Source organism: Acanthochromis polyacanthus, chromosome 7 (assembly GCF_021347895.1).
Source record: "Acanthochromis polyacanthus isolate Apoly-LR-REF ecotype Palm Island chromosome 7, KAUST_Apoly_ChrSc, whole genome shotgun sequence".
NCBI classification, from domain to species: domain Eukaryota; kingdom Metazoa; phylum Chordata; class Actinopteri; family Pomacentridae; genus Acanthochromis; species Acanthochromis polyacanthus.
This window is the reverse complement of record NC_067119.1, coordinates 19,649,046-19,675,829: the sequence shown is the minus strand read 5'-3', so window position 1 is coordinate 19,675,829 and position 26,784 is coordinate 19,649,046. Positions and strand designations below refer to the sequence as shown.

Genomic DNA, 26,784 nt, shown 5'->3' with positions numbered 1-26,784 from the left:
CTACCTGTCACGTTAAGAGAAACTGAACCTGAAGCATCGAGTGACACATTTTTCACTTTTTACCCACATTTTGTTGATGTAAATACATGTTAGAAATTTTAGGTAAACTCTTTTTGCTGTGTGTAACCTGCTTTCAATTTGTGAAACCTTTCTTATTCATGGAAATAGATAGATAGATAGATAGATAGATAGATAGATAGATAGATAGATAGATAGATAGATAGATAGATAGATAGATAGATAGAAAGAATTTGGAAGCTAAGTTTAAAGAGTATTAAGGCTCTCTGACAAAATCTAGTCTAAAGCTAGTCTAAAGATATGTTTGCGGTGATTTTTGTTTTTTACCTGCTTTTATTTTGCCATTTGTGCCGAAAAATAAAAAAAACACTTATTTTTAGAAATAGCAAACAGAAAAAGGTTTCACAAATCAGAGACTATGTTGGGGGACAGACTAGTCCAGATTTGGCTTGTCTATATAAAGCGTTTTTTGTTTATTTGCTATTTTGTTATTTTTCATCTGGACCTGTTCTATGAAGTCTACATGCGAAGAAAGCAGTGAAATATCCCATTTTATTTATTTTATGTATTTATTTTGCATTTTTACAAACAGCAAAAACGTTTTACAGCTTTAAAAATGAGTATTAGACAGCACCTAAAATGTCTGACAGTTTTACATCGTTAAAATCTATGGTTAAAATATGAACTAGGTTCCTCTGTGCTGAAAGTTCCCCTTAACTGTACCAATATGAAACTAACCGCAGCATCGCTGTGTTACGATGTATCGAGATTTTCTTTAACAAGTACAAAACCAAATTAAATTCCATTTTAACAAATAATACGGGCATCTTCCCAGATAAAATGAAACTGGCTAAAGTGATTCCATTATACAAAGCTGGCAATAAACATCTATTCACAAATTATAGACCTGTTTCCTTACTGTCACAGTTCTCAAAGATAATGGAGAAATTATTTGTACAGAGATTAGATGATTTTATTGACAAACATAATTTAATAAATGACAGTCAGTACGGTTTTAGATCATCTAGATCTACTTCCCTGGCTCTTACGGAGCTAGTGGAAGAGATAACAGGATGCATCGATAGAAGAAAATATGCAGTGGGTGTTTTCATTGATTTAAAGAAGGCTTTTGACACGATTGACCATGGGATATTACTAAAAAAATGGAGCAGTATGGTGTCAGAGGGGTAGCACTCACCTGGTTACAAAGTTATATTAGTAATAGGAAGCAGTTTGTTCAACTAGCTAACCATAAATCAATGCGCTTGAACATTACCTGTGGTGTACCACAGGGGTCCATCTTGGGACCTAAACTATTTGTCCTATACATTAATGATATTTGGAAAGTGTCTAATATTTTAAAATTGGTGGTTTTTGCAGATGACACAAATATTTTCTGCTCAGGGGGAGATTTGCAGCAGCTGTTATTAATTGTCAAAAGGGAATTGCTAAAACTAAAGTGTTGGTGTGATGAAAACAAATTATCATTAAATCTGAACAAAACCAAGTTCATGATATTTGGAAATCATCACATTAAGCATGAGGTATGTTTGGAAATTGAAAATGTGGAAATTGAAAGAGTCTATGAAATTAAGTTTCTTGGTGTTTTAATTGATCATAAGCTATCCTGGAAACCTCATATTAAATATTTGTGCACCAAAGTTTCCAGAAGTATTGGAGTTCTGGGTAAAACTAAATATGTTTTAGACCAGAAGTCTCTTCAGATTTTGTACTATGCACTTATTGATCCATATCTGTCCTATTGTGTTGAGGTATGGGGAAATACATATAAAAGCTCTTTACATAAGATTTACACTTTACAAAAGAGAGCCATAAGGATGGTTCATCATGCTGGGTACCTTGCTCATACAAATCCTTTATTCTTAAAATCAGGTATTTTAAAATTTTGGGACCTAATTAAATATAAAACAGGTCAGACTTTGTTCAAAGCCTGGAATAAGTTGTTACCAAGTAACATCCAAACGATGTTCATGGTTAGAGAGGGAGCATACAACTTAAGAGGAAAGTGTATTTTTAAACAACCGACCATTCATTCAACTCTGAAAAGTATGTGCATCTCGTTTTGTGGTGTAAAACTGTGGAATAATCTGGATGAGGACTTAAAAAGGTGCATTAACTTAAATCAATTTAAAAGTAATTACAAAAAACACTCTTGTTCAGCTATACAGAACTGGACAGCTAATGTTACAGTATATATATATATATATATATACACACATGTGGACAAAATTGTTGGTACCCCTCAGTTAAAGAAGGAAAAACCCACAATTCTCACTGAAATCACTTGAAACTCACAAAAGTAACAATAAATAAAAATTTATTGAAAATTAAATAATCAAAATCAGCCATCACTTTTGAATTGTTGATTAACATAATTATTTAAAAAAAACAAACTAATGAAATAGGGCTGGACAAAAATGATGGTACCCATAACTTAATATTTTGTTGCACAACCTTTTGAGGCAATCACTGCAATTAAACGATTTCTGTATTTGTCAATGAGCGTTCTGCAGCTGTCAACAGGTATTTTGGCCCACTCCTCATGAGCAAACAGCTCCAGTTGTCTCAGGTTTGATGGGTGTCTTCTCCAAATGGCATGTTTCAGCTCCTTCCACATATGTTCAATGGGATTCAGATCTGGGCTCATAGAAGGCCACTTTAGAATAGTCCAACGCTTTTCTCTCAGCCATTCTTGGGTGTTTTTGGCTGTGTGTTTTGGATGGTTGTCCTGTTGGAAGACCCATGACCTGCGACTGAGACCAAGCTTTCTGACACTAGGCAGCACATTTCTCTCCAGAATGCCTTGATAGTCTTCAGATTTCATCGTACCTTGCACACTTTCAAGACACCCTGTGCCAGATGCAGCAAAGCAGCCCCCAAACATTACTGAGCCTCCTCCATGTTTCACCGTAGGGACAGTGTTCTTTTCTTCGTATGCTTGGTTTTTGAGTCTATGAACATAGAGTTGATGTGCCTTACCAAAAAGCTCCAGTTTGGTCTCATCTGTCCAAAGGACATTCTCCCAGAAGCTTTGTGGCTTGTCAACATGCATTTTTGCAAATTCCAGTCTGGCTTTTTTATGAGTTTTTTTCAGCAGTGGTGTCCTCCTTGGTCGTCTCCCATGAAGTCCACTTTGGCTCAAACAACGACGAATGGTGCGATCTGACACTGATGTACCTTGGCCTTGGAGTTCACCTTTAATTTCTTTGGAGGTTGCTCTGGGCTCTTTGGATACAGTTCGAACGATCCGTCTCTTCAATTTGTCATCAGTTTTCCTCTTGCGGCCACGTCCAGGGAGGTTGGCTACTGTCCCGTGGGTCTTGAACTTCTGAATAATATGAGCCACTGTTGTCACAGGAACTTCAAGCTGTTTAGAGATGGTCTTATAGCCTTTACCTTTAAGATGTTTGTCTATAATTTTTTTTCGGATGTCCTGGGACAATTCTCTCCTTCGCTTTCTGTTGTCCATGTTCAGTGTGGTACACACCTTTTCACCAAACAGCAGGGTGACTACTTGTCTCCCTTTAAATAGGCAGACTGACTGATTATGAGTTTGGAAACACCTGTGATGTCAATTAAATGACACACCTGAGTTAATCATGTCACTCTGGTCAAATAGTTTTCAATCTTTTATAGAGGTACCATCATTTTTGTCCAGGCCTGTTTCATTAGTTTGTTTTTTTAAATAATTATGTTAATCAACAATTCAAAAGTAATGGCTGTTTTTGATTATTTAATTTTCAATAAATTTTTATTTATTGTTACTTTTGTGAGTTTCAAGTGATTTCAGTGAGAATTGTGGGTTTTTCCTTCTTTAACTGAGGGGTACCAACAATTTTGTCCACGTGTGTATATATATATATATATTTTTTTTTTTAATTTTCTTTTTTTAAGAATTTATTTTAATCAGGGTTCTATTTTTATGAAAATTGAATGTTTTTAATCTTCTAAGATCATATGGATTATGAATTATGTATCATGTATCTTGAAATTATGTGATGGCGTAAGAGGGGGCTGAACTTCATAAGCTTTGCTTCCTTAAGCCCCTTCTCGAACTTGCACTTTGTCATAGTGTGCCATTTTTTTTCCCCATTACACATGTTTGTTTTTATGTATGTGCTTGTTTGAGAAAAATAAAAATCAATCAATCAATACGATAGTCTACATCCATTGTGAGACATGTTAATGTAGACGTGTTTGTGTGGCTGCATTCGTGTAAATGTTAAGGGTTAAAGCCGCCCGTCAGTCTGAACTGAGGGTCAAAATGCTCATCATTCCTCCAGGCTCCGCACTGATTGGCTGAGCTTCACTGTGTACCCTGTGAAAAGGTCTCGGGTAATACTGCTGCTGCTTTAAATGTCGATCCTATATTTAGAAACGCAACACATTCCTAGTAAAGAGGTCAAAAACATATACATTTTAAGAACTGTACAGACTGTCAGTTTACATATCAGTACACGCACAAAATGACAACACGACACCGTCCTTTCAGTGTTTATTGAGTTTTTGATCTGTCAATACTGTCTTATCAGACATTTTCGTTATTGTAAGGCACAGTTTTGTTCAGATAAAACACTGATCTTATTTACAGCAAATGTGTGGACGTGGTACAGACATCCTGTGACTCCTCAAAGTCTGATTGACCACCTGACGATTGGACCAATATTGTAAATAAACGTAAAAACTTTTAATTCATTTCAAAGCCCTTGTTGCTTATATGATTCAAAAGAGAAAGCCAACATTTTTACAATGTAATATGAAATGTAACTCCATACCAAAAGCTTACAAATAAAACCGTGAGAAAAGCAATACATTTCAAAAATATGTGATCGAGTATAGAAAGTAATGGATGGCCTGCAGACATGACTTCAAGGATGCTGGCTTGATTTTTTATTTTTACTTTTTGCCGAGCAAATTGTGGACCTTAAAGTAGATTTTAAAAAAAAATTCACATTACGAGAAAGCTTACAGAATCGTCTAAAGTATAAAATGAACACTCTGCTGCCTCTGATTCCATTGGTTATTTCCTGGTGATCCATTTAAGACATTAACTCGTCATAATTGGCTACACAATTGTCTGATATTAATTTAGGTCCAGTACAAAGCAGGTTATGAACCAGTTCCCTTGATCAGACTTTGCCAGGCGAAACGTTCATCAGGAATATTAGCTGCATCGGTTTTTGAATGGATGGCAGTACAAACAGCCCTGCTGCTGTTGCCACAATAAGTGAAGGAAATGACCATGAGAATTATAAATGCACTAAAGGCTAATAAACACTTTGAAAAACTACATACATCTTAGGTGTACAGGTACAATAGTTATTACTCTATTTTCCAATCAAGGGGGGATTTATTTAGTGGGAAAAAGTACCAGCATTGAAACAACAAAACAAAAAAAAATCCATAACTGATCGAAACCACAGAAATGAACTGAAATGATTGTAAAAATAAAAATTCACATTTGACTACTTTTGCTGTTGGCAGGATGGACACTGAACAGCTTTTAGGGCCATTTTATAAGCTCTAAGTGGCTATTAATAATTACTAAATAGCAGATAAAAAGGTATCACTATATCTCACATTGTACTATTCAAGAAAAACAGCCGAAAAACTGTGCAAACACAATATTGGATGACCAAACTGAAATAGCTGTATGCAGTCGATGGTGATTTTTGTGGAAAGAGAACAAAGGCCTCTCAGAGTTATCTGTCACTGAGCGAGTCAATAGGAACCGTGTTAGCACATGTAGGATATCAGCTAGAGCACCAGCTTGTGACAGAGATTTATACTGTATCCTGGTGTGTTTTTGTGCCTGCCGTCATGTATTATTATGTTTACAAACGTCCACCCAAGACCTATTTAATGTCACTACTTTTCTTGCCGTCATTCTTGCTACTCTCCTCTGTACATCAATGACAGACATGTAAAAAAAAATCTAAAAGGAATCAACTAGTAAGTGTGTAGACCATGAAAACACTGTCCAACAACTTCTGAAAAGCGGCTTTTCACTTTAACTTCCAAATGTCATTGGTCCAATATAAAATTCAGTAGGTTGCTCTTACAGAGTCGTTAACCACAGTCCTGTGAAAAAATATTTGTACTCCTCCTACACTATTTTATATGATCTAAAGAGGCTAAAATGGGGGGAAAAAAGGGCTCAAAGACAGCATCCAAGAGAACGGAAAGGAATATAACAAGAAGTACAGTACAAACATTCAGGAAATGTAAAGAAGAAGGCACAGATTTTAAGAGTTGAGGCTAGAAGTCATAGAGGTAGAAGAGGTCACAGACAGGGACAAAGGAGAAAAAAGAAACTGTAAAAAAAAAGGAAAAACAAGAGACGTGTGATGAAATGTCTATCTGTCCTTGGACCCGAGCTTCTCGATCAAGTCCTGCAGAGGAGCAAGCTCTCGCCTGTCAATGAGGTTGAACTCCTAAAAGAAAAACAACAAAAAATGCATAAATAAATGAAATTAGTAACCACAATTTGAAATCAAGACTTTTTTTCCTTTTCACACACAACCCGACGAGTGATCTGTGCATACAACAGAACTGAAAGCACAGCAGCAATTACAAATTTAAAGGCTCACTGAAATGTCAAACCAAAAATATTACAGCATTTTTCTTGTTCTTAGAGTAATTATAATGATCACAATACAGACAACAACGGTCTGGCATCCTTTTTTCTCCCAGTTTGAAATGTCTTATTCCATTCCTGCTCATCCATTCTACTTCTTTATTAATCCTGATTCTGATTCTTCGAGGGGTGGTTAAGGTTACTACACAAGTAAAATCCTCAGTCGCAGGAGACATTTTTCTGCATCGAGTATTATCATTTTTATTTATTTGGTTATCCTTATTGTTATGGCCCTGGGCCGATGCACTCCTCCTTTGCTACGATTTGTTTTACGGACAGCTACGGGCTGGTTAAACATCTTTGTCCACTCCTCCTCTGCGGTTTTGCCTCGCCGACAGCCATAGATGGATTGGCCACGGACAAACAACCTCCTCCAATCATGGCGTCAAGTGGAAAAAGGCTCGTTCATTCAGTTTTCGTTGGCAGTTCGTAAGAGAAGTTGAGCTGCCCTGTTAGCCACTGGTGAACATCAGTTTGTGCTTAGTGGGCATGTGGGGAACTAAATGCTAGCGAGCAGTTCTTTTGGCGTGTTTAAAAATACTTATTGAGAATTCACTGTTAGTTCAGTCAGGGGTGCTACTGCACTGTATTTTAGTTAAGAGTTTGTTTTTGTATTAATTATCTTTTATTTTCTTCTAGCATGTTAATATCAACTTCTGGGTAAAGTTCACTTTCTGTTATGTTTTGTTGTTTTATTTCAGTAGCACCCATTTGCATTTAACCCCCTCACTTTTTGCATCGTATTGTGTACATACCCCTTTCAAAATAAATTCCAGCCTGTTGCTCTATAACACAGCATTGGTTTTACTTTCTTTTGTTGACATCCGGTTACCCTAGACAGCCGGGTCGTAGTAATTTGCAGGACTTTTACAGTGTAGTACTACTACTTCAGGTACTTTCTCTAGAACCGTCCAGCTCCGTCTAAACACACACTCAACAATTATGTGAAATGAAGACAGTTGCTGGGTGTTTTCTAATAACTGCGATGAGCACATTTGCAGCCTCACTGCACATCCCCTTTAAGGAAGGTGGGAACACAAACAACAAGACGTTTTGCAGGAAGCAAGTCTCTCTTGGTGTGTGAGAGAAGCAGCAGCATGTTGCTGTAAGGGATAGGACAAATGTTACTTTAATCAGCTGCAACATTCCCAGATAAGACATAAAGTCCCTAAAAGTCTGTGTTGTGTGTAACAGAGGACGAATAAAGAGCCCCTGTTCATAACTATGGTGTCCTCCTACATTCTTCACAGCAGAGTTGTGTGACATGCTACTTACCATGGATAAATGTTAGCAGTAGAAAGCACAGAGTCAGATAAAGTCATCGTAACCTTAGCAATGGTGGTCTCTTTTCTGTTTTTTTTTTTTTTGGGGGGGGGTTTGACTTCAGCTACTTCACTGTTTCCAATGCTGTACTTGTGCATTTTTGGGCAAGCAATTAAATTAAATCAACAACTTGCTAATCAGGCAACGGCTGAGCAGGTCATCTATAATGTGAGACTCGGGGTTTACTGAGACAAATGTGCTAGAAGACAGAAAGACACACGAGCATTCATGACTAATGGTGGAAACAGGCAGTGGTAGATACAAGTGAAGTGTTTGCAGAACGCTGTTGATCTGTTAGTGGGACTGAACTTTGGCGACAGAACCATCAAAAGAACTTCAAATTCAGTTTTCCTAATGGTTCTCCTGGAATTGGAATAAGTAAATCAAATATAAAGTTTAGTTTCATTTTGAGTTAATAACGTGATGCTCTCCACAACCAACATGGTCTATCATTATCACTGTTATGGAGTGCATTTTTTTTTCTGTGACAACTATCAAGATTGTTTTACTGCCTGACTTAACTGAGCAATCTGAATAAAACCCAACATGCAAACAGTCTTACGCTTGTGTCAAAATCTCTAAAGCCCTTTTAGATTTATAATTGTGAGAATTACACGCTTAATCTGCTTGTTTAAGTAATAACTTTTATGTTGCTTTTGGCAGTGGCTAGACTTTGCTTGGAGCTAGTCTAGAATGGAGAAGTAAGGCGCCTCCTTCCCTCCACTAGCCTGGGTGCACACCTTGGGCAAGTGTCAGCACACCCCAGCCTCCCTCGGCCGGGGATACGGCCGAGTTGCATCCACTGGCGGATCTGAATTGTCAACCTGACTGCTTTTCCGACAACTGGCAGTTCTGCGAGTCAACTCGGCAGCAGTTCTAGCGAAAAGGCAACGAGTATTTTCTACGACCGTGTCAGCATCGCTGTCCCGTCGATCTATATGGAAATTACTCACTAAGGGACACTATCTTGTGCCGTTTAGTGTCGTCTTTTTTAGGCACAGCCTTGCAATTAATTAACGAGATGAGTTTTTTAGATAGTACACACGTGGACAAAATTGTTGGTACCCCTCAGTTAAAGAAGGAAAAACCCACAATTCTCACTGAAATCACTTGAAACTCACAAAAGTAACAATAAATAAAAATTTATTGAAAATTAAATAATCAAAATCAGCCATCACTTTTGAATTGTTGATTAACATAATTATTTAAAAAAACAAACTAATGAAATAGGGCTGGACAAAAATGATGGTACCCATAACTTAATATTTTGTTGCACAACCTTTTTGAGGCAATCACTGCAATTAAACGATTTCTGTATTTGTCAATGAGCGTTCTGCAGCTGTCAACAGGTATTTTGGCCCACTCCTCATGAGCAAACAGCTCCAGTTGTCTCAGGTTTGATGGGTGTCTTCTCCAAATGGCATGTTTCAGCTCCTTCCACATATGTTCAATGGGATTCAGATCTGGGCTCATAGAAGGCCACTTTAGAATAGTCCAACGCTTTTCTCTCAGCCATTCTAGGGTGTTTTTGGCTGTGTGTTTTGGATCGTTGTCCTGTTGGAAGACCCATGACCTGCGACTGAGACCAAGCTTTCTGACACTAGGCAGCACATTTCTCTCCAGAATGCCTTGATAGTCTTCAGATTTCATCGTACCTTGCACACTTTCAAGACACCCTGTGCCAGATGCAGCAAAGCAGCCCCAAAACATTACTGAGCCTCCTCCATGTTTCACCGTAGGGACAGTGTTCTTTTCTTCGTATGCTTGGTTTTTGAGTCTATGAACATAGAGTTGATGTGCCTTACCAAAAAGCTCCAGTTTGGTCTCATCTGTCCAAAGGACATTCTCCCAGAAGCTTTGTGGCTTGTCAACATGCATTTTTGCAAATTCCAGTCTGGCTTTTTTATGAGTTTTTTTCAGCAGTGGTGTCCTCCTTGGTCGTCTCCCATGAAGTCCACTTTGGCTCAAACAACGACGAATGGTGCGATCTGACACTGATGTACCTTGGCCTTGGAGTTCACCTTTAATTTCTTTGGAGGTTGCTCTGGGCTCTTTGGATACAATTCCAACGATCCGTCTCTTCAATTTGTCATCAATTTTCCTCTTGCGGCCACGTCCAGGGAGGTTGGCTACTGTCCCGTGGGTCTTGAACTTCTGAATAATATGAGCCACTGTTGTCACAGGAACTTCAAGCTGTTTAGAGATGGTCTTATAGCCTTTACCTTTAAGATGTTTGTCTATAATTTTTTTTCGGATGTCCTGGGACAATTCTCTCCTTCGCTTTCTGTTGTCCATGTTCAGTGTGGTACACACCTTTTCACCAAACAGCAGGGTGACTACTTGTCTCCCTTTAAATAGGCAGACTGACTGATTATGAGTTTGGAAACACCTGTGATGTCAATTAAATGACACACCTGAGTTAATCATGTCACTCTGGTCAAATAGTTTTCAATCTTTTATAGAGGTACCATCATTTTTGTCCAGGCCTGTTTCATTAGTTTGTTTTTTTAAATAATTATGTTAATCAACAATTCAAAAGTAATGGCTGTTTTTGATCATTTAATTTTCAATAAATTTTTATTTATTGTTACTTTTGTGAGTTTCAAGTGATTTCAGTGAGAATTGTGGGTTTTCCTTCTTTAACTGAGGGGTACCAACAATTTTGTCCACGTGTGTAATTTTGGAATCCCCCCCTGGCACTGAACTTTTTTGCCATTACAAGAATCTTTTTTACTCATCTGAAAAAATTCTTTGTGTAATACCCGTATCGGGTTATAGGCGTTATTTTTTTATGTTGCTATGGAAAAAAACAATGTGGTCTCCATTCAAACATGACAGTACGGCTGCAGACAGAGTCTCAGTTCCTGCATAACTGGCATTTGGCAGAGACTCGACCAGGGCATTTTGCACAATGTATGAAACATGAGATTAGTTACTCTACATGCTGCTAACATGTCTTTTTATCCTGTTCTTTGCATTGAGGCACAGCTGACCTTTCACTTCAGTGTTGGAGCAATGCCCTGCCTTTGTAGCAACAGAACCGCACCGTAAAAAAGGGTCTCTCTAGAGTCACGTGTGTTCATTTGAAATGATGGATGAGCGGAACAAGGTTCAGCATTTAAAGCCTTATTTCTAGCCCCGGTTTCATCTACACTAAGTTGTTATTATCTTGCTGATGCTTTTACCAATATGCTTGTTCTTATTCACATGCGATGAGCTTTCATTCTCATGCTGTAACGGGATGATCTCACCTGAACAAAGAAAATGAAGTGCTTGAAGGAGGTGTTGAGGTGAGCCTCCTCTTGCAGCTGCATCACGGAGTCAAAATGTTGGTGGTAGATGTGAGCGTAAACTCTGAACAGGCGCTTCAGGATGGTTTTGGCCACGGACATGAAATTCTTGGGAAAGGGGACTCCTGTTGGACAGAAGGAGGTGGAAAACGCTGATTTCAAGAGAACAGCATGTACCGTTTCAAGGTCTACAATGCCTTTCAGCCAACATCAGTGTGAAACTGAAATTTATTGCGCTTGTGTGCTCTTTGCTTATTTGCCTAATTAAAATTCAAGTGCAAGTATGAACAGCTGTTAGAAATGTTCACCCAAGCACACCACACACAGAGTCACAAAGCAGGTTTACACTTCTTGCAGAGCAGAGGTGCAGTCCAGTCAGACAGTATCAGGACAGAAACACATTTCTGTTGCGTTTCCTCTTTGATCCGCCACATTGAGTTTTAGAAATAAAACAATGACATTTAAAGCTGTAACTTTCACTTTTGATTTGACGGTGTCACATTCACACACACACAGGAGGACGGACTGTGAAGACCTTTTAACCTTTCAGAGCCCAAAAGAAGCTGGACAAGTTCACATAAACTGACACCAAGTTAAAACACTTAGCTGCAGGAAACAAACAGGCACAAATACTTGTAAAGAGGCTTGTTTGTTCTGGGAGGGGGGGGTTTGCCTTCAGTTTGCTCTTCAGCATGCAAGACACGCTGCAGCTGGACTGAAGTCAGGTGACTGACTTGGACAGTCAATAACATGACACTGTTGCTTTGTCTTAAAGTTGCTGGACAGCTGCCATCTGACGGTTACGTACACAGCTCAAGATCCTGTAAAAGTACATTTATCTGCTCTTTGGTCTTTTTTAAAAAGATCAGAAGACAGACTGTGTAATTTTAAATTCTCAAAGGCTGAAAGTAAAGTTAAAAAAAAAGAGAAATGACATTATTGTGTGTGAAAAGATAACACCAAAGTAAAACCAGAGGTGACGTATGTAGGTGTTTGGTTCTCTCTCCCACTCAGTAATATACATTTATAGCCGTGAAACTGCAACCAAAATCACCACAAAACCTTTAGGCAATCAATCAAAACTCACCAATCTTGGAGGGGAAAAGTGTCTCATCATCCAGTTGATCCTGCACCCAGGTCATCAAATAGTCGATGTACTTGGGCGCAGAGCATTTGATGGGCTTTTTAATATTGGTGCCATCAGCCCAGTGATATTCATATCTACAGAGAAAAAACAAAAGTAATTGGTAGCGGTCCCACAGCAGACCGAATGAGGAGATACGAACATAAACGGTCTACATCAAACAGGCATTCGTCATGGCTTTCTCTCAGGACACGAAAACATCGCTGGGAAGCAGATAAGCTAAAAAAAAAGAACAGAAGGGGAAATGCAAAAAGCATGAAGAGTCTTATTCTTGATGGCGGCTATGTCAACAGGAAGTGAGTCCCCCCATCTCTTCCTCCTGATTACAGGCTGAACTTACAGAGTCTTGGCAGGAGAGGATAGAGGAAGTGCAAGACCTAGATTCTAACTAAACAACTTCTACAGGGTCTAATTCCTGTTTTCCTCATGTGACATTCAGAAGACAGATTCCGATTTAATCTACTTTAACTATCTCAACCGTCTAAAATCTGAATCCACAGTTGGGCTCCTTGAGAACTGTATGTTTCTGCTTCTGACCAGAACATCAAGCAATGTCTCAGAAGCGGCAAAATATGAGAAAGTGAACGCACGATCAAGTCCAGTTCACAAGACTCTGATTCACACGCATTTTGGCTGAGTCGGAACCAAAACAAGAATCTAAAGCGTCTGCTGAGGTTTACTTGTCTGGGATGGTAATTACTTCCCCTTCATTAAATTTAGCTGTTGTTTTTTTAAAATCTCCCTGCAAGTTTCTTCAGCAAAAACATTCATTTTGTCTTTACACACTAAACCAGGCAAAGTTGGAATCTTCTTCAAAAAATGGGATAAAAAGCTTTTTCCCCAGTGTGGTAGTGTGTCTTTACTGTGTTATAAACGGTATAATGTTGCTGAAAACACTTGAGCTTTGTGTGTCATGTCTTTTGTTTCCTCAAAATTTCATAAAAATGCATGCAGAACACAGACTGTTTCCTTGTTTCAACAAAACTGGCATATTTGAGTCACTGCACGGCTCGCTTTATCAGGGTTTCTGCAGAAATCAGCCAGTCAAATTTAACGCTTTTTAATGACATACTGTAAAAATTTTAATGTCACGACTGTGAAATGAACAAATTACACAGCTTTGTTTTTTTGGAAAAGATGATTTCTACATGAAAACTGTCCCTACATTTCACTATTTCTGAATCCGAAAACCACCCTGACCATCCACAGGGTGCAGTCATTCTCTGAAATCCACGTTTTCTAGCCATTTTTGCTGGAATCTGCATTTCATCATTTCCCAGCTCTCCTCCACCTGGTCCGGCCACTTTACAAACACGCAGTTTTGGCAAGTGTACCTGACCGGCCTGAACAATTATCCAGTGCTTTGGCCTGTTTACGCAGATGCACATACCTGATGAATCGTAGTCTATAACTACATATTATAATTGTCAAATATTTTTCTTGAAAACTGCAGAAAGAATTTTTAATTTCACTGAGAATCAAATGTAATGATTTGTAATGCCATTTAAGGCCTTGATTTTCGCAAAATCAACTTAATGACTATTAATGCTTTTTTATGTCCTGCAGAAACCCTGTTTATCCAACAGTTTTTAGTGTAATAGATAATTATTGATAAAATTAATAAATATGCTAGGATTAATATGCAAAACTACACTTTCACTGTTTGTTTCTGTGAAAGAACCATTTTTAACAGGTAGTAGCGAGCAAAAGGAGTATACTACTGCCAATGGGTCAGTTACAGACAACAGTCTCAGTAGGCTGTATGACTGTATGACAGCACATCAGGAGCCAAATTAATACAAAAAATAAAGGTGCTAAACTGAATTTTTAATGTTGTTTTTTTACACCTGTACTTTCTTTTCTGTGTCAAACCGTCTTCTGTGGATAATCTGAAGCTGTGTGCATAAAAAGGATCATGACTACGGTTACCTCGGTCCTGCAGACATCACAGAGCAGCTCGTCTCAGTGCAGAACTCAGTGATGGTGCCGTACAGCATGTTGATCTGGTTGAAGAAATCCACCGCTGAAGGAAAAGAGTAAATTATCAACTGTGTCCTCTCGAAATGATGTTCATTACAATAATAAAGCAATAATTTTCAACTAATTGTAATATGCATTTTACTAAGCATTATCCACTTGCTGGTTTTCCCCACCAGAGTGTCCACACATCCATCCATGTCTCCTGTTCATAAACACAGTATATCCTGCTTTTTTCATATTTTACTTTCAATATTTTGGTGCATTACATGTAAGTAGGACCCAACTACGGTACTCTTCTTAGTCCGCAGGGTGGTACAAATGCTCAAGCTCTATACAAGGATTATTTGTGTTTAATCGCTTACAAAAAAATTAAATAGCTATTTGCATACGAGGCGTGTGGGTTTATTGCATTAATTCACTCACTGTTGACAGCGATCCATTCATTGAGATCTTCTCCCTCTGGCAGCATGACAGCCTGTCTCAGGTTGCCGCTGCCCAGCGTTGCCTCGGCGTGTTTCAGCAGCTCATACTGGTGGGAGCCCTCTGGGATGTTCTTCTTCGGCTTGAAGGTTTTAGATGAGCGACTGCCACTGTAAACACACACATCCATTGAATGCATGTTCATCTTGGAAGAGGGATCTCTGCTCAGGTGTAATTCCTGAGGTTTCGTCCATTTATTTTTCCTCAGTGTTTTTGAAGTTTGTCCTTCTTCAAATCACGAGTTTAAGGACAGAAAATAATGTCTAACAGAATGATCAGAAAGTCCCTTGAGGCAAATTTGTGATGTGTGACACTGGGCTATAAAAATAAACCTGACGTGGTGGTGACATTTTTAAAAGGCCTGTGTAGGACTAGATGGTTCTCTTGGGCCTTGACAAATGAGGATGTTTCCTGTCTGGTTTGTGCAATCAGCAGCTGCAGGCTTCAGGGTGAACATCAATGAACTTGAGAGTCATGATGTGTGATCACTGGCACATTTATCATGTCAACGTTCAAGGCTAAAAAGACTTGTTTAGACTTGCTTTCAGTGTGACTCTGTACAGTGTTGTGTCGCTATAAGCAGGTTACAGTTGCTACCCACTGGGTGACAGGATCACAGTGCTGCTGTAAACAGCGGAAGAGTTAATTAACCGCACTGCGCGACATCTGCTAACCTCGAAAAAAGAGCAGACAGCGAAGGCGTGGGTTATGACGAAGCTTAGCATGAGTAGACTAATCTGAGCAGATGGAAGAGTGAGGCTAAGTCGGCTAATCAACGCGAGCTATCATCAGGCTAGCCAAGTTAGCAACTCACTAGTTAAAAAAGTTGCGAGGTCTCGGAAACTATAAATAAACACAGCTCGCAGATAAGACTACGTCGACGCATGGAGAATCTAGTTAAGAAAAAGTCGATTCAAGTGTAACCTAGACTTATTAGGACTGCAGTGCGAGTAGCTGACTGGTTTTCTGTAACGGTGTCTTATTTTAACATCAGTTACTTCCCTTGATGGAAGTTCGTAGAAGCGCAGCTAACGTTAACCGCAAGCTGCGGCTGCTGGTGGCCTTCATGAAAACTGACTTTACTTACAACAAGAAGCTCATCTTGGCGCAGCAGTCGTCGAAGAGCCTCGATTACACCCCTGAGTCTAGCTTAATAAACAGAAATGTGCCGTAGAACTACACACTAACCACTTATCAGCGTTGGCTGCTAACAGCGACGCTCGGGCTAACATGAACTGCACCCACTGAGACTCTTCCTCTGTCGGCTGACTGCAGCAACTCAGCCGGCAGACTGTCGCCTCCTGCAGGCCGCATTTAGGTACGACAGCTCAGACACTACCGGAGTTATTATTGTCATAGATATATACATATGTTTGTATATATCTATGATTATTGTGGTACAATAATCTAATTCAGGTGTTTTGTGGAGTATTTAACCCTCCTGTTGTCCTCATTTACGGGCAACAAAAAATATTGTTTCCTTGTTGAAAAAAAATCCAAATATTCAGCAAAAAAAAATCCCCAAATTTCTGAAAAATTTCAAACCTTCAGGAAGAAAATTCTAATAATTCCTAAAAATTTTCCTTAAAAATTGCATTTAAAGACTTTAGTTGTTTTAGTTTCTATTCTGCTCACATAAATGATAAATATACTAGTGTTTTAACAAATTACTAAAAGTACTGAGTCTTGGGGTATGTATAATCCGGTATGTACACCTGACAATTTGGTTGCTACAAGGTAAAGTTGAAGGTGGGCATTGGTACAGCAAATATTTGCCTTTAATCCCCCACAGTTTAGTTTGGCCTTCATGGAAAATTATTGCATTTCATAAAGTAGTGTGTTGGAATTCAGTTCTGAGGTAGTGTGCACATAGCTGAGGATTTACAACTTAACATTTATACCCCGCTCCATATCAGAGGAAAATATTGTACTTTCTTTTTACTCAACTGTATTTGTATGCCTGTAAATAGTATTTTTTTTAAACTATGGTGAGCATATAAAGTGCAAAGTAGTTATAAAGTAGATGAAACGGTATATATATATATATATAAAATAGCTATGACTAGCTGTACCAACTAAATACTGCATCTATGTTAATGTATCATTAGTAACAATCAAAACGTAATTAACAGCAGCTGTTTTCTCAAGCTGCATTGTATGTACTTTTACTTACATTTTTAATATCAGTGATGGTGTATTCAGGTATATATTTGTTGTTAATGAGTTTACTTTTGCTGTACTTTATACATTTATTCAATTAGCCTATTGTATAATCAATCATGCTTCAGTAAATAATCCAGTTTATTCTTCTACTACTTTACTGCTACCACACTACCAGTCAAAAGTTTGGACTCACCTCCTCATTCAATGTTATTTAACTGTAGATTGTTACTTAAGACATCAACACTATAAAATAATACAAATAGAATTATGTTGTTGATTTAAAAAAAAGTTAATCTTCGGTATTAATCTACAATGTAGAAAATAACACAAATAAATAAAAAGCATTGAATGAGAAGATGTGTCCAAACTTTTGACTGGTATACTTCAGTGGTAATAGCAGTAGTTATAAACATGTTATTAACCTGTAATCTTTACTTTAATGTTTTTGTTTTTATTTCTGTACTGTTGTGTGCGCTTTGGAGTTGTCTCCCAGCAGATAGACGGAGAACCCAGCAGCTGTGCGTGTGTGTGTGTGTGTGTGTGTGTGTGTGTGTGTGTGTGTGTGTGTGTGTGTGTGTGTGTGTGTGTGTGTGTGGGTGGGTGAGAGAGAGAGAGAGGAGCAGCTCGCTTCGTTGGAAAATTACAGGCCGTGTGTGCAGCAGAGGTGTGGCGGCAGATAACGGTGACGCAGCGTCGTGCGTAAAAGGAGGCCGGCCCTTAAATCTCTCAGCCTCTTCCTCCTCCGCTGACTCTCCGTCTGTCCGGGCGCTGCTGTGTTTCATAACCGGCGGTGGTGTCTCCTCTCCTCCTCTCAGCCATGGCAGCGGTCAGGACTCTCAGGAAACTGTGCCAGCACTCCCAGCACCAAGTCTGTAAACTGCACACGTCCGCCTCGAGGTGAGTCGATTATTTATCTGCCGCGAACTGACTGAATGTGGGAACAATTGTACGACATGTGCGGCTGGTTTGCTTCCTAAATGACCGGACGGCTCAGTTTCTTTCCCGTGCGCTTCCTCCAATGTGGGTTTCTCCTCTAGATAGATAAGGTTGCAGGTTTTATTCTGTGTATTCTCGGGGTTTGGTTGGTTTAATTGTGCCAAATGTCCGCAGCAGTGTGTGAGTTGATGCGCCCCAGCGTTTTGCCGGTAACATTGCAGCGGTTGGCAGGCTGATGAAATCTGCCTAAGCGCTTGCACCCTGTGGCTTTGAGGAGCCAAGTTTCAGCTGGAGCCCGAGGTGCAGGTCCGGGGGGAAAGAGGACATACATGTGCATTCAGAACATTCCGTCCTGGATGGTATGAGATCATTCAAAATAGAACAAAATCAAAACGGCTGTAGGCAACTGAGCAAGTCACAGATGGAAAATTTACATTCGTGCAGGTATTTATTGGGAACGTGCTGAGTACAGCATGATACCAATGACTGGGATGCAATGCAGTGAACTAATGCTGCTCACACGCTTTGATAAACTTTAATCTCGTGGCTTCTGCACATGATCTGACTGAAGACACAAGATTGATGATTAAAACCTGTGTCACGCACCTTTCATCATTTCACTAAACTAGATCTGGTTCAATCACATGCTTTTAAAGAACAAACAGGGCAGCTTTAATTATTAAGGTGTGGAACTTTTCTGGCAACTGAACTTCATGTTCTTCTTCTGATTTGTTCTTGTTCAGTTGCAACAGACAAACTACTTTGTTCTTTAGTTGCTACAAAGTAGGGACAGTTGTGACAACTAAAGAACAAAGTAGTTTGTATGTTGTAACTGAACAAGAACAAATCAGAATAAGAACATAAAGAAACAAAAGACACAGCTTTCCTCCGTTTAGTCTCACTTTACAGGAGCTATTAGTGCCCCAGTGAATCTGAAAAGGAGAGTTTCTTCCTCACCAGCAGAGCTTTGTATTTAAATTTATGTGCAAGTAGTTGGCTGCCCTGCAATCTCGACACATTTCTTTGGGGACCTGGTACACTGGCCCCATGGTCTCACCTCCTTCTGCTACATTTAATTAGTTTTGGCAGAAAAACAGTGACGGTTACATCACTGTTGATGGCTCATTACTCTTCAGTTATTAGCCATTGATTTCTGTTTGTTATATAACGCAGAACCAACTTGGCGCCTTTGAATATTGGACAAAGCAGGAGGGCAGCGTTGTAAATACTGTACAGTGGGTTTTAACCCTTGTTGTAGGGGGAAAAAGCTGCTCTCCTTTGCTTCTGTGTGCCAGTTTGTTCTGACTGTGGTTTAAAAGACTGTAAGACTACATGTACTCATAAAGCATCTGCTCGGTCAGGTGGAGACGTGTTGCGTCTAATTATAGAGGCAAGATCTGGTGCCTTTCCATGCTTCATGGTGGAAGATCACAGGTTTCTGGTGTCCTCAGCAGAAGTTAAACAGATCATGCACCGTTAATAAGTTTGGTTTGGAGCTGATCTACAAAGATGAGCCAACTTGAAAGGATGTTAGCTTAGTTTTCACAGTTTAGTGCCTTTTTGTGGTTGACAGTCACATTAAGGAGGACAGTTTTCCACTGTCTGTGTGAACTTGTTGAATTCACACATTCTAAACAGGAAACTCTGTTGGTTGAACTTATTTAGTTAACTGAGCCGAGCTTGGATAACTTACCCTCTGACCTCACTTCTTTTCTGACTCTCAGGCACGAGGCAGTGGTCATCTCAGGAAAGAAACTTGCGCGGCAGATTCGCGAGGAGGCCCAGGTCGATGTGGAGAAATGGGTTCTAGCCGGCCACAGGAGACCCATCTGAGCGTGGTCCTCGTGGGAGACAACCCTGCCAGCCACTCCTACGTCCTGAACAAGACGCGTGCCGCAGCCGATGTCGGTAAGTGATGAAACACAACTGTCCTACTTTGTAGCGACTAAAGAACAAAGTAGTAGTCTGTGTGCTGAGCTGTCTTCTCACTTCGACCTCCCACAGGAATCTCAAGTGAGACGATTCTCAAGCATTCAGACATCAGTGAGGAGGAGTTACTGGACTTGATCTACAAACTCAATGCAGACCACCGTGTGGACGGCCTGCTGGTCCAGCTGCCTCTGCCAGGTACAGATAAAGCTGTCAAAGTGACATGAGTTAAATAAGTGTAGAGAATCCTGCATCTGTAGAGAGGCTGCTTTGTGTCATGGTATGTGCTTTTAAGGTCAGCGAGGATGGAAATAAGTCAGTCCAAGTATCAATATCGGCATGTGTTTGGCACTAAATACGTTTGAGGATGAACCTGCCCACCTTCATGCTGTCTCTGTGGGGATTTGCTGTTTTTGAGGGCGAAAAAGTGTGGTGTGCTTTAAAAAAGTTGCGCATTTGTGAACTTTACACACAGTAGTGCTCCAGCTTCCTGTCTCTAACTCCTCGCTGTTCTCTGACAGACCACATCGATGAGCGTACGATCTGCAACGCAGTTTCCCCGGCGAAGGGACGTCGACGGTTTTCCACGTAGTCAATGTGGGTCGCATGTGCCTGGAATCAGTCCACCATGCTGCCTGCCACTCCCTGGGGAGTCTGGGAAATTATTAAACGCACAGGTAACAGGAGGGACAGCTTACTTCCTCTTAGAGTTGGAAAGCTGCTGAACTAAATGTCTGGGTTAACGTTCCTGATTTTAATCGTGCAGGTATTCCTACTCTTGGGAAGAACGTCGTGGTTGCAGGACGCTCCAAGAACGTGGGAATGCCCATCGCCATGTTGCTGCACACAGATGGCCGACACGAGAGGCCCGGAGGTGGGTTATGATGTGAGCTTGGATATGATGTGTCGTTTAACAGATTTCATGCAGGCACACTCACCTTCTGTTCTGCTGCAGGTGATGCCACAGTCACCATTTCTCACCGTTACACTCCAAAGGATCAACTTCGCCAGCACACTAAAATCGCTGATATCATCGTGGCTGCTGCAGGTTTGTTCAGCTGCATTTACTCAAACTGAGTTGTTTTCTTGAGTGGGTTGAGTTTTCTTTGTTGCCTAACTGGGAGTTTCTGATCTATCAGGGATTCCAAACCTGATTACGGCAGACATGATCAAAGAGGGAGCAGCAGTGATCGACGTCGGAATAAAACAGAGTGCAGGACCCTGTCACTGGGAAGAACAGGCTGGTGGGAGACGTGGATTTTGAAGGTGAGGCTGGAAAGTGAATGTGACCGTATTTCTGCAGGGACTCTCTTGGTATCTTGGGTGTCTGTAACTTCAAACTTTGTCTGTCTACATTCAGGTGTGAGACAGAAGGCGGGATTCATCACCCCAGGTGCCAGGAGGAGTTGGACCCATGACTGTGGCGATGCTCATGAAAAACACTATCAAAGCAGCTAAGAACGTCCTGCTGTTCCCCCCAGAGAGGATCCGCATGGCAGCTGCGTCTTAATGGTCACAAAAAACCCCGCCAAGAGCGACACATTCCTCCCGAACACCACCACGTCCTCATTTTGAACTCGGGGCGACCTGCCGAGCTCCGCTTGCACACAGACTGGAAAGATGAGAGCTTTGAGGCTCTCTTTCTGCTGACATCTTTAACCTTTCCCAACTTCAAGTCCAGCCATGTTTAGACTGTTACTATTACTCATGCAGCTGCATGTTTTTATGTACCAGGGTTTTCGGTATTTATCATTGCAATGTACTTCTTTGGGGGTTTTAAGGACTCTTAAGGTGTTGTTTTATTTATTGCTACAGTGACACAGTATTTAAACATGAATGAGGACAGGTGACGGTATTTAACCTTAAGCTGGAGCGCTGCTGAAGCAGAGAGATTGAGGCCTGTCTGTTGTGTTTCTTTCGGTTTAGTTTAGCCTTATGTACCAAGAGTGATAAGGGCCTAACACCATCAGGAACAACTACGTTTATCAGTTTACAAGCTTTAAAGATTCACAATTGCCTTTGTAAAAACTTTGAAATAAAGATTACGAAATATGTTCTCAAGTTGAAGCTTTCTGTGCACATAAATTGTGTCAAATCATGTAAAACACGGGATAAAAATGTGAAATCATCAATGTGACACACTGGAAGCTCTTGTCACACACAGGTTAGATTTTCTCACAGAGACTTTATTTTCATCGATTGATGGTAAATAATAAACTTGGTTTCTGTAGCACATTTCAAAACTGGGGTTATGAGGTGCTTTACAGAAAGAAGAGCAACAACGAAACTTCAAGAAGCAATAAGACATTAAAAGAAGACAAAACATTCGAAAATACCACATCAGGACTAAAGTTCTGTGTTTCCTGTGTTGTGTATTTATGAGCGGTCTTATTGCTGAGTTGACCTGATGGTCTTTTTTCTTAGTGTTGCCTTTATGTTATTAGCCTCATTAAAAAGCTGAATGGACTCTTTTCATTATTCTTTCCTGCTTTTATTTTCTTTCTTCTTAGTGTTTAGAGGTTTCCTTTGTTGCTCTATGACAAGCAACGGGCAGTGAAGTGTGTTTGGGTTCATTAAGTTGTAGGTTTGTTTAGTTCTCATATCTGCTTAAGCAGATTGCCCCATTTTGACATTTATCATGGCCCTTACAGGGTTTATGTTGAATGAACAAAAAAAATCTATGAAAAAATTGTTTGAAAATAAATGATTGCTGTTAAAGTGAGAAGGAAGATTCAGTGGACATTTATTGTACATGATGTATTTTTTTGTTTTGTTTGCATGCTAACCATCCAGTATTAGTTCTATGTATATTCAAAGAAATATTGAAAATAAGGATACCAGTGACTCCAACTCTGACAGAATGAACCATTTCTGTATATTTTTTTATATGAAAATGATCAGGTTACAAGAATGATGCCTCTCTGCTGAGTGAGCAGGTAGTTCCAAATATTTTTCACTTTCAAAATAAAGAAGAATTTATTGTGATCGATTATTACAGGTTATGACGTCAATAAGGATGAGTGGGGAACAATTTAACCAAAGAATGATGTTCCCCTCTCAGTTTTGTATAATTTTAGTGTTTTGTAATGCGTCTCAAGGACACACACACACACAAAAGCAGTAACAAAAATAGAAAGCAATGTATTTGAGTGCACTGGTTTCATTCCTCTGATTAATTTTTGTATCAGTTTAGGATTAAACTCCACAGTATGTACAAATATTTCAGTTACATTTATCTCAACCAAGTGTAAAATGTTTGTTTTTTCTTCATGCCTCTGATTTAATGATCAAATACTCGATAGTAACACTGTGGTCATTCTGGACAAATATTTTCCTTTTCATACTTTAAATACACTTTTCTGATAAAACTTCGCATTTAGAAGAATTTTTACATTTAACCCTAAATGCACACAGTTTTTATTTCTAGTTTTATTCTTATTTTTATTTAGAATACGTAATTATGTTCTAATATGAAGTTGTTCCACATAGGCACTAGGAACCTTAGTCATGTCATGGTGGCGGCGACGGAAGGAAATCAAAGACGAGCACACTTCCGTAAACGAAAACGAGCTTTCAGTATCAGCTGCTATACGCTCTTGTTTACCTTCTGTGCTCTTTAAACAGCTGGTTTCGTAGTTATGGATCGCAGCAGGTCATCGGACAGAGCCGGCAGAGAGAAAAAACAGGAGAAGAAGAAGAAACGGAGAAGATCTTCCTCCTCCTCCTCTTCTTCTTCATCCTCTTGCTCATCCAGCAGCAGAAGTCGCAGCAGATCTACTAAAAAAGCTTCACACAAGAGCAGAGGTTAGGCCTTTTAAGTAAATTATTTAAACATGAAATAAGCTTGTCGTGACGGAGAAGAAGGTCCTCATCTTCTAAGAGGACGAAACTGAAAGGATAATCTGATTGGAGTTAAGAGAAAAGTTAAGGGAAACTCAACCTTCAACATTGAGCCACAGATTCTCCTTTTTACAGATTGTCCCAAAAAGGCACAAGACTCTTTGCTTCCTGGCCACAATCCAGAGGACAGGAGGAGGACACAGGAAAAGGATAAATGCAGTACTTTGTGAAACTATTTGTTAAATTGCAAAGGGGATTTTACAGTCTTTGCATATTAGACCAACTCCAAGTGTTAAACTACTACATCTAGACTAGTAAAATTTAGACTGGAAAGGACTGGTAGGCTAAGGACTCCTTAGGACATATTCTTTGTGCATATTTAGATCAGTCAAATCAGGACCAGATTGTCCTCTAGAGGCTAAAGGCATCTAAAGTGTTGAAAAATGGAAAATAGGTCACTCAGCACTTTAAGTTTCCCTTATCTGCCGAATTAGGGATTTTGAAGTGGAAGCGACCTTCATCGTCATTCAGAGGTCTGTTTAACCCTGTCTCGTTTTTTTTCCCCTCAGATGAGAAAACACAAAGAAAGAAGCGCAGAAGACGCTCCTCTTCTCCTCATCCAGCTCTTCCTCCTCCTCGTCTTCTTCATCCTCGTCAAGTGACGAAAAGACAAAGAAGAAGAAAAGCAAAGCCAAGAAGAAGAAGCTGAAGAAGAAAAAGGCGAAGCTGAAGAAAAAGGAGAAAAGGAGAAAAAGAAGAAGCTCAAGAAGAAGGAGAAGAAGAAAGCAGAGCTTCAGCTGCCTGCTGGTCCGGCAGAGAAGCCTCCATCTTTCCTGGAGGTGTGGCAGAGTGATGAGGGGGCCGTGGAGCTGGGGCCTGGTGGGTCCTCACATACCTGCTTTTTACATTTTACACATTTTAATGCATTTCACAGTTATCTAAATTACTTTAAAATACATTTTTAAATCCTGTTTTCAAACAGTCCAGGTGATAAATATCGTTTACTCTATTAATGAGTCAAAAAGCTGCTTGGATAATTAGCCAGTTTTTCTACTTGACTAAATTATTTATTAATAATCATGCGTCCAGCTTCTTAAATGTGAGGATTTACCGCCTGTCTGTCTTATGCCACTATATCTTAAAAATCTTTGAGTTTTACGCTCAAATTTAAATGATTAGAAATTGTGATGCATTTTACATTTGTTACATTATATAATCAGAAAAGCTAACAAGCAGTAGCTGCAGTCCTAATTTGCACAGTTTGGGTGTTTCCCATCTAAAAAGTTAGATAAAATCATATGTTAAAGTCTATGATATGCTACATTTATTTTAAGTCAAGTCACCATTATTTATAGGGAACATTTAAAACAATCCTTTCCTGTACAGAAATAAGATTGGTGTTGTGATCTTACCTACAAAGTTTAAAAAAAACTGTAGTTAAGACTCTACAGTGTTGCTTATTATGTTAATTATTAAATACTGTGGTTAAAACTGTACAGAATTACATAAAACCGAACATTTACCTGACTAATTACATGTTTAGGTGACTACAGTGCACTATTATTATTCATGCAAATTATCCCGACTACCTTAAATGTTAAGACTCTATAAAAATTAGACACGGAAAACCCAACGGATCCAAAGACTTCCTGTGAGCGAGCATTGTGACGACAATTACTATATATTCATGCATGACGGGACAGATTTTCTGGAGTATCAGGTGACACTGAGCAGATGAAATACGATAAATATAAATTATCCAAAAGTCGATACTACCGTAAAACTGTCTCATACGCTTGTTTTTAGCAGACAGAAAAACTACTTCTGTAGAAACAGCACAGGTAAATCTTCACCAAATTCATTTTGCTTCTTGTTGCACATTGCCTTTGAAATTAATTCCAAGAACATTACCTGGTTATTTTTCTCACTTCAGGGTTTGAATTTCCAAATCGCTTGAGTTCTGTTCGATGCTCTGCTTCCTCCTGCAGTCATGACGGATGAGCAGAAGGCTCGGCTCTCCACTAAGAGGCCTCTCACCAAGGAGGAGTACGAGGCCCGGCAGAGCGTGATCCGCAGGGTGGTTGACCCCGAAACAGGACGGACCAGGTACGACCGACCTCCTGTCACACTGTAGTTTATGATTACAGGTGAGTTTAAAGAAGCAGTTTGATCAGTCTGATGATATTTGTGTTTTGTTTTTTTTTTAATTTCCCAGGCTGGTGAGAGGAGAGGGGGAGGTCATAGAGGAGATCGTCAGCCGAGAGAAACACAAAGAAATCAACAAGGTAGAAGTTTTAACTGTAACTTTGCGTAACAACCATACTGTTGGCCCGTAGTTAACAGTGAACATCTTTTAATCCCACAGCAAGCTACTAAAGGAGACGGGAACGCCTTCCAGAGGAAACTAGGAATCAACAGGTAGAAGATCCACTAAACTGAAACAAACTACTTCAAGAGGAGTTCACCCAGACAGCTGAACCTTCTCTAAATATAGAAGAAAATGCATTTTTAGGAAGGCAGATTTATCTGTGATTGAACTGTGTAGAAGTAAATGCAACACGCATCTCTCCAAGGAGATCTAAAGAGGAGATATTAGATTGAAAAATTTTGAGTCAGCGGATGCAGCAGCTCACGACGTGCCAAATAGTTTGCACATCCAGTTTACACTGATTCATTTATTTCATCTGTTTTGAAGCATATCAATGTGTAAATTTAAATAATGCTACTTTGTTGAGTCATGAATATTCAAATGGTCTCTTCGTTTGATATCAGCTAGTTGATATTGCATCATGTGTTTAGTGTCTACATATTGTACACCCACCTGTAGATGTTGTCTCCCACCTTCTTTCATTTTTGTTCCCTAAATAAGCCTGAATTTGTGTGAACTGATGCCAGAAAAATAAATTGTGTTAACCCTCCTGTTGTCCTCATTGTTTCCTTGTCTGAAAAAATCCAAGAATTCAGCAAAAAAAAAACTTCCCCAAATTTCTGAAAATTTGCAAAACATTCAGGAAGAAAATTCC

At 39.5% G+C, this 26,784-nt stretch overlaps 3 protein-coding genes across 3 annotated transcripts; 2 read left to right on the top strand and 1 right to left on the bottom strand.

Moving 5' to 3' along the window:
* Window positions 1-4,521: 4,521 nt before the first annotated feature.
* On the bottom strand, window positions 4,522-16,177 carry mob1a (MOB kinase activator 1A). The gene is made up of 6 exons (XM_022196370.2): window positions 15,981-16,177; window positions 14,837-15,003; window positions 14,363-14,456; window positions 12,377-12,510; window positions 11,251-11,414; window positions 4,522-6,473 (listed from the first exon to the last, which is right to left on the bottom strand). The coding sequence occupies exons 1-6, from the start codon at window positions 15,992-15,994 to the stop codon at window positions 6,396-6,398; spliced, it is 651 nt and encodes a 216-aa protein (XP_022052062.1). The 5' UTR covers window positions 15,995-16,177; the 3' UTR covers window positions 4,522-6,395.
* Window positions 16,178-17,697: 1,520 nt separating this feature from the next.
* Window positions 17,698-22,646, top strand: mthfd2 (methylenetetrahydrofolate dehydrogenase (NADP+ dependent) 2, methenyltetrahydrofolate cyclohydrolase). The gene is given in 13 exon segments (XM_022196371.2): window positions 17,698-17,953; window positions 19,717-19,814; window positions 19,817-19,900; window positions 19,997-20,119; window positions 20,443-20,489; window positions 20,492-20,539; window positions 20,541-20,598; window positions 20,688-20,795; window positions 20,877-20,969; window positions 21,061-21,125; window positions 21,127-21,187; window positions 21,282-21,313; window positions 21,315-22,646. Coding segments are annotated over 13 exon segments (1,014 nt in total). The 5' UTR covers window positions 17,698-17,873; the 3' UTR covers window positions 21,432-22,646.
* A 794-nt stretch (window positions 22,647-23,440) lies between these two features.
* arl6ip4 (ADP-ribosylation factor-like 6 interacting protein 4) lies at window positions 23,441-26,679 on the top strand. Its single transcript, XM_022196372.2, is given in 7 exon segments — window positions 23,441-23,725; window positions 24,331-24,371; window positions 24,374-24,508; window positions 24,511-24,640; window positions 25,750-25,867; window positions 25,977-26,046; window positions 26,127-26,679. Coding segments are annotated over 7 exon segments (717 nt in total). The 5' UTR covers window positions 23,441-23,559; the 3' UTR covers window positions 26,184-26,679.
* Window positions 26,680-26,784: the final 105 nt, after the last annotated feature.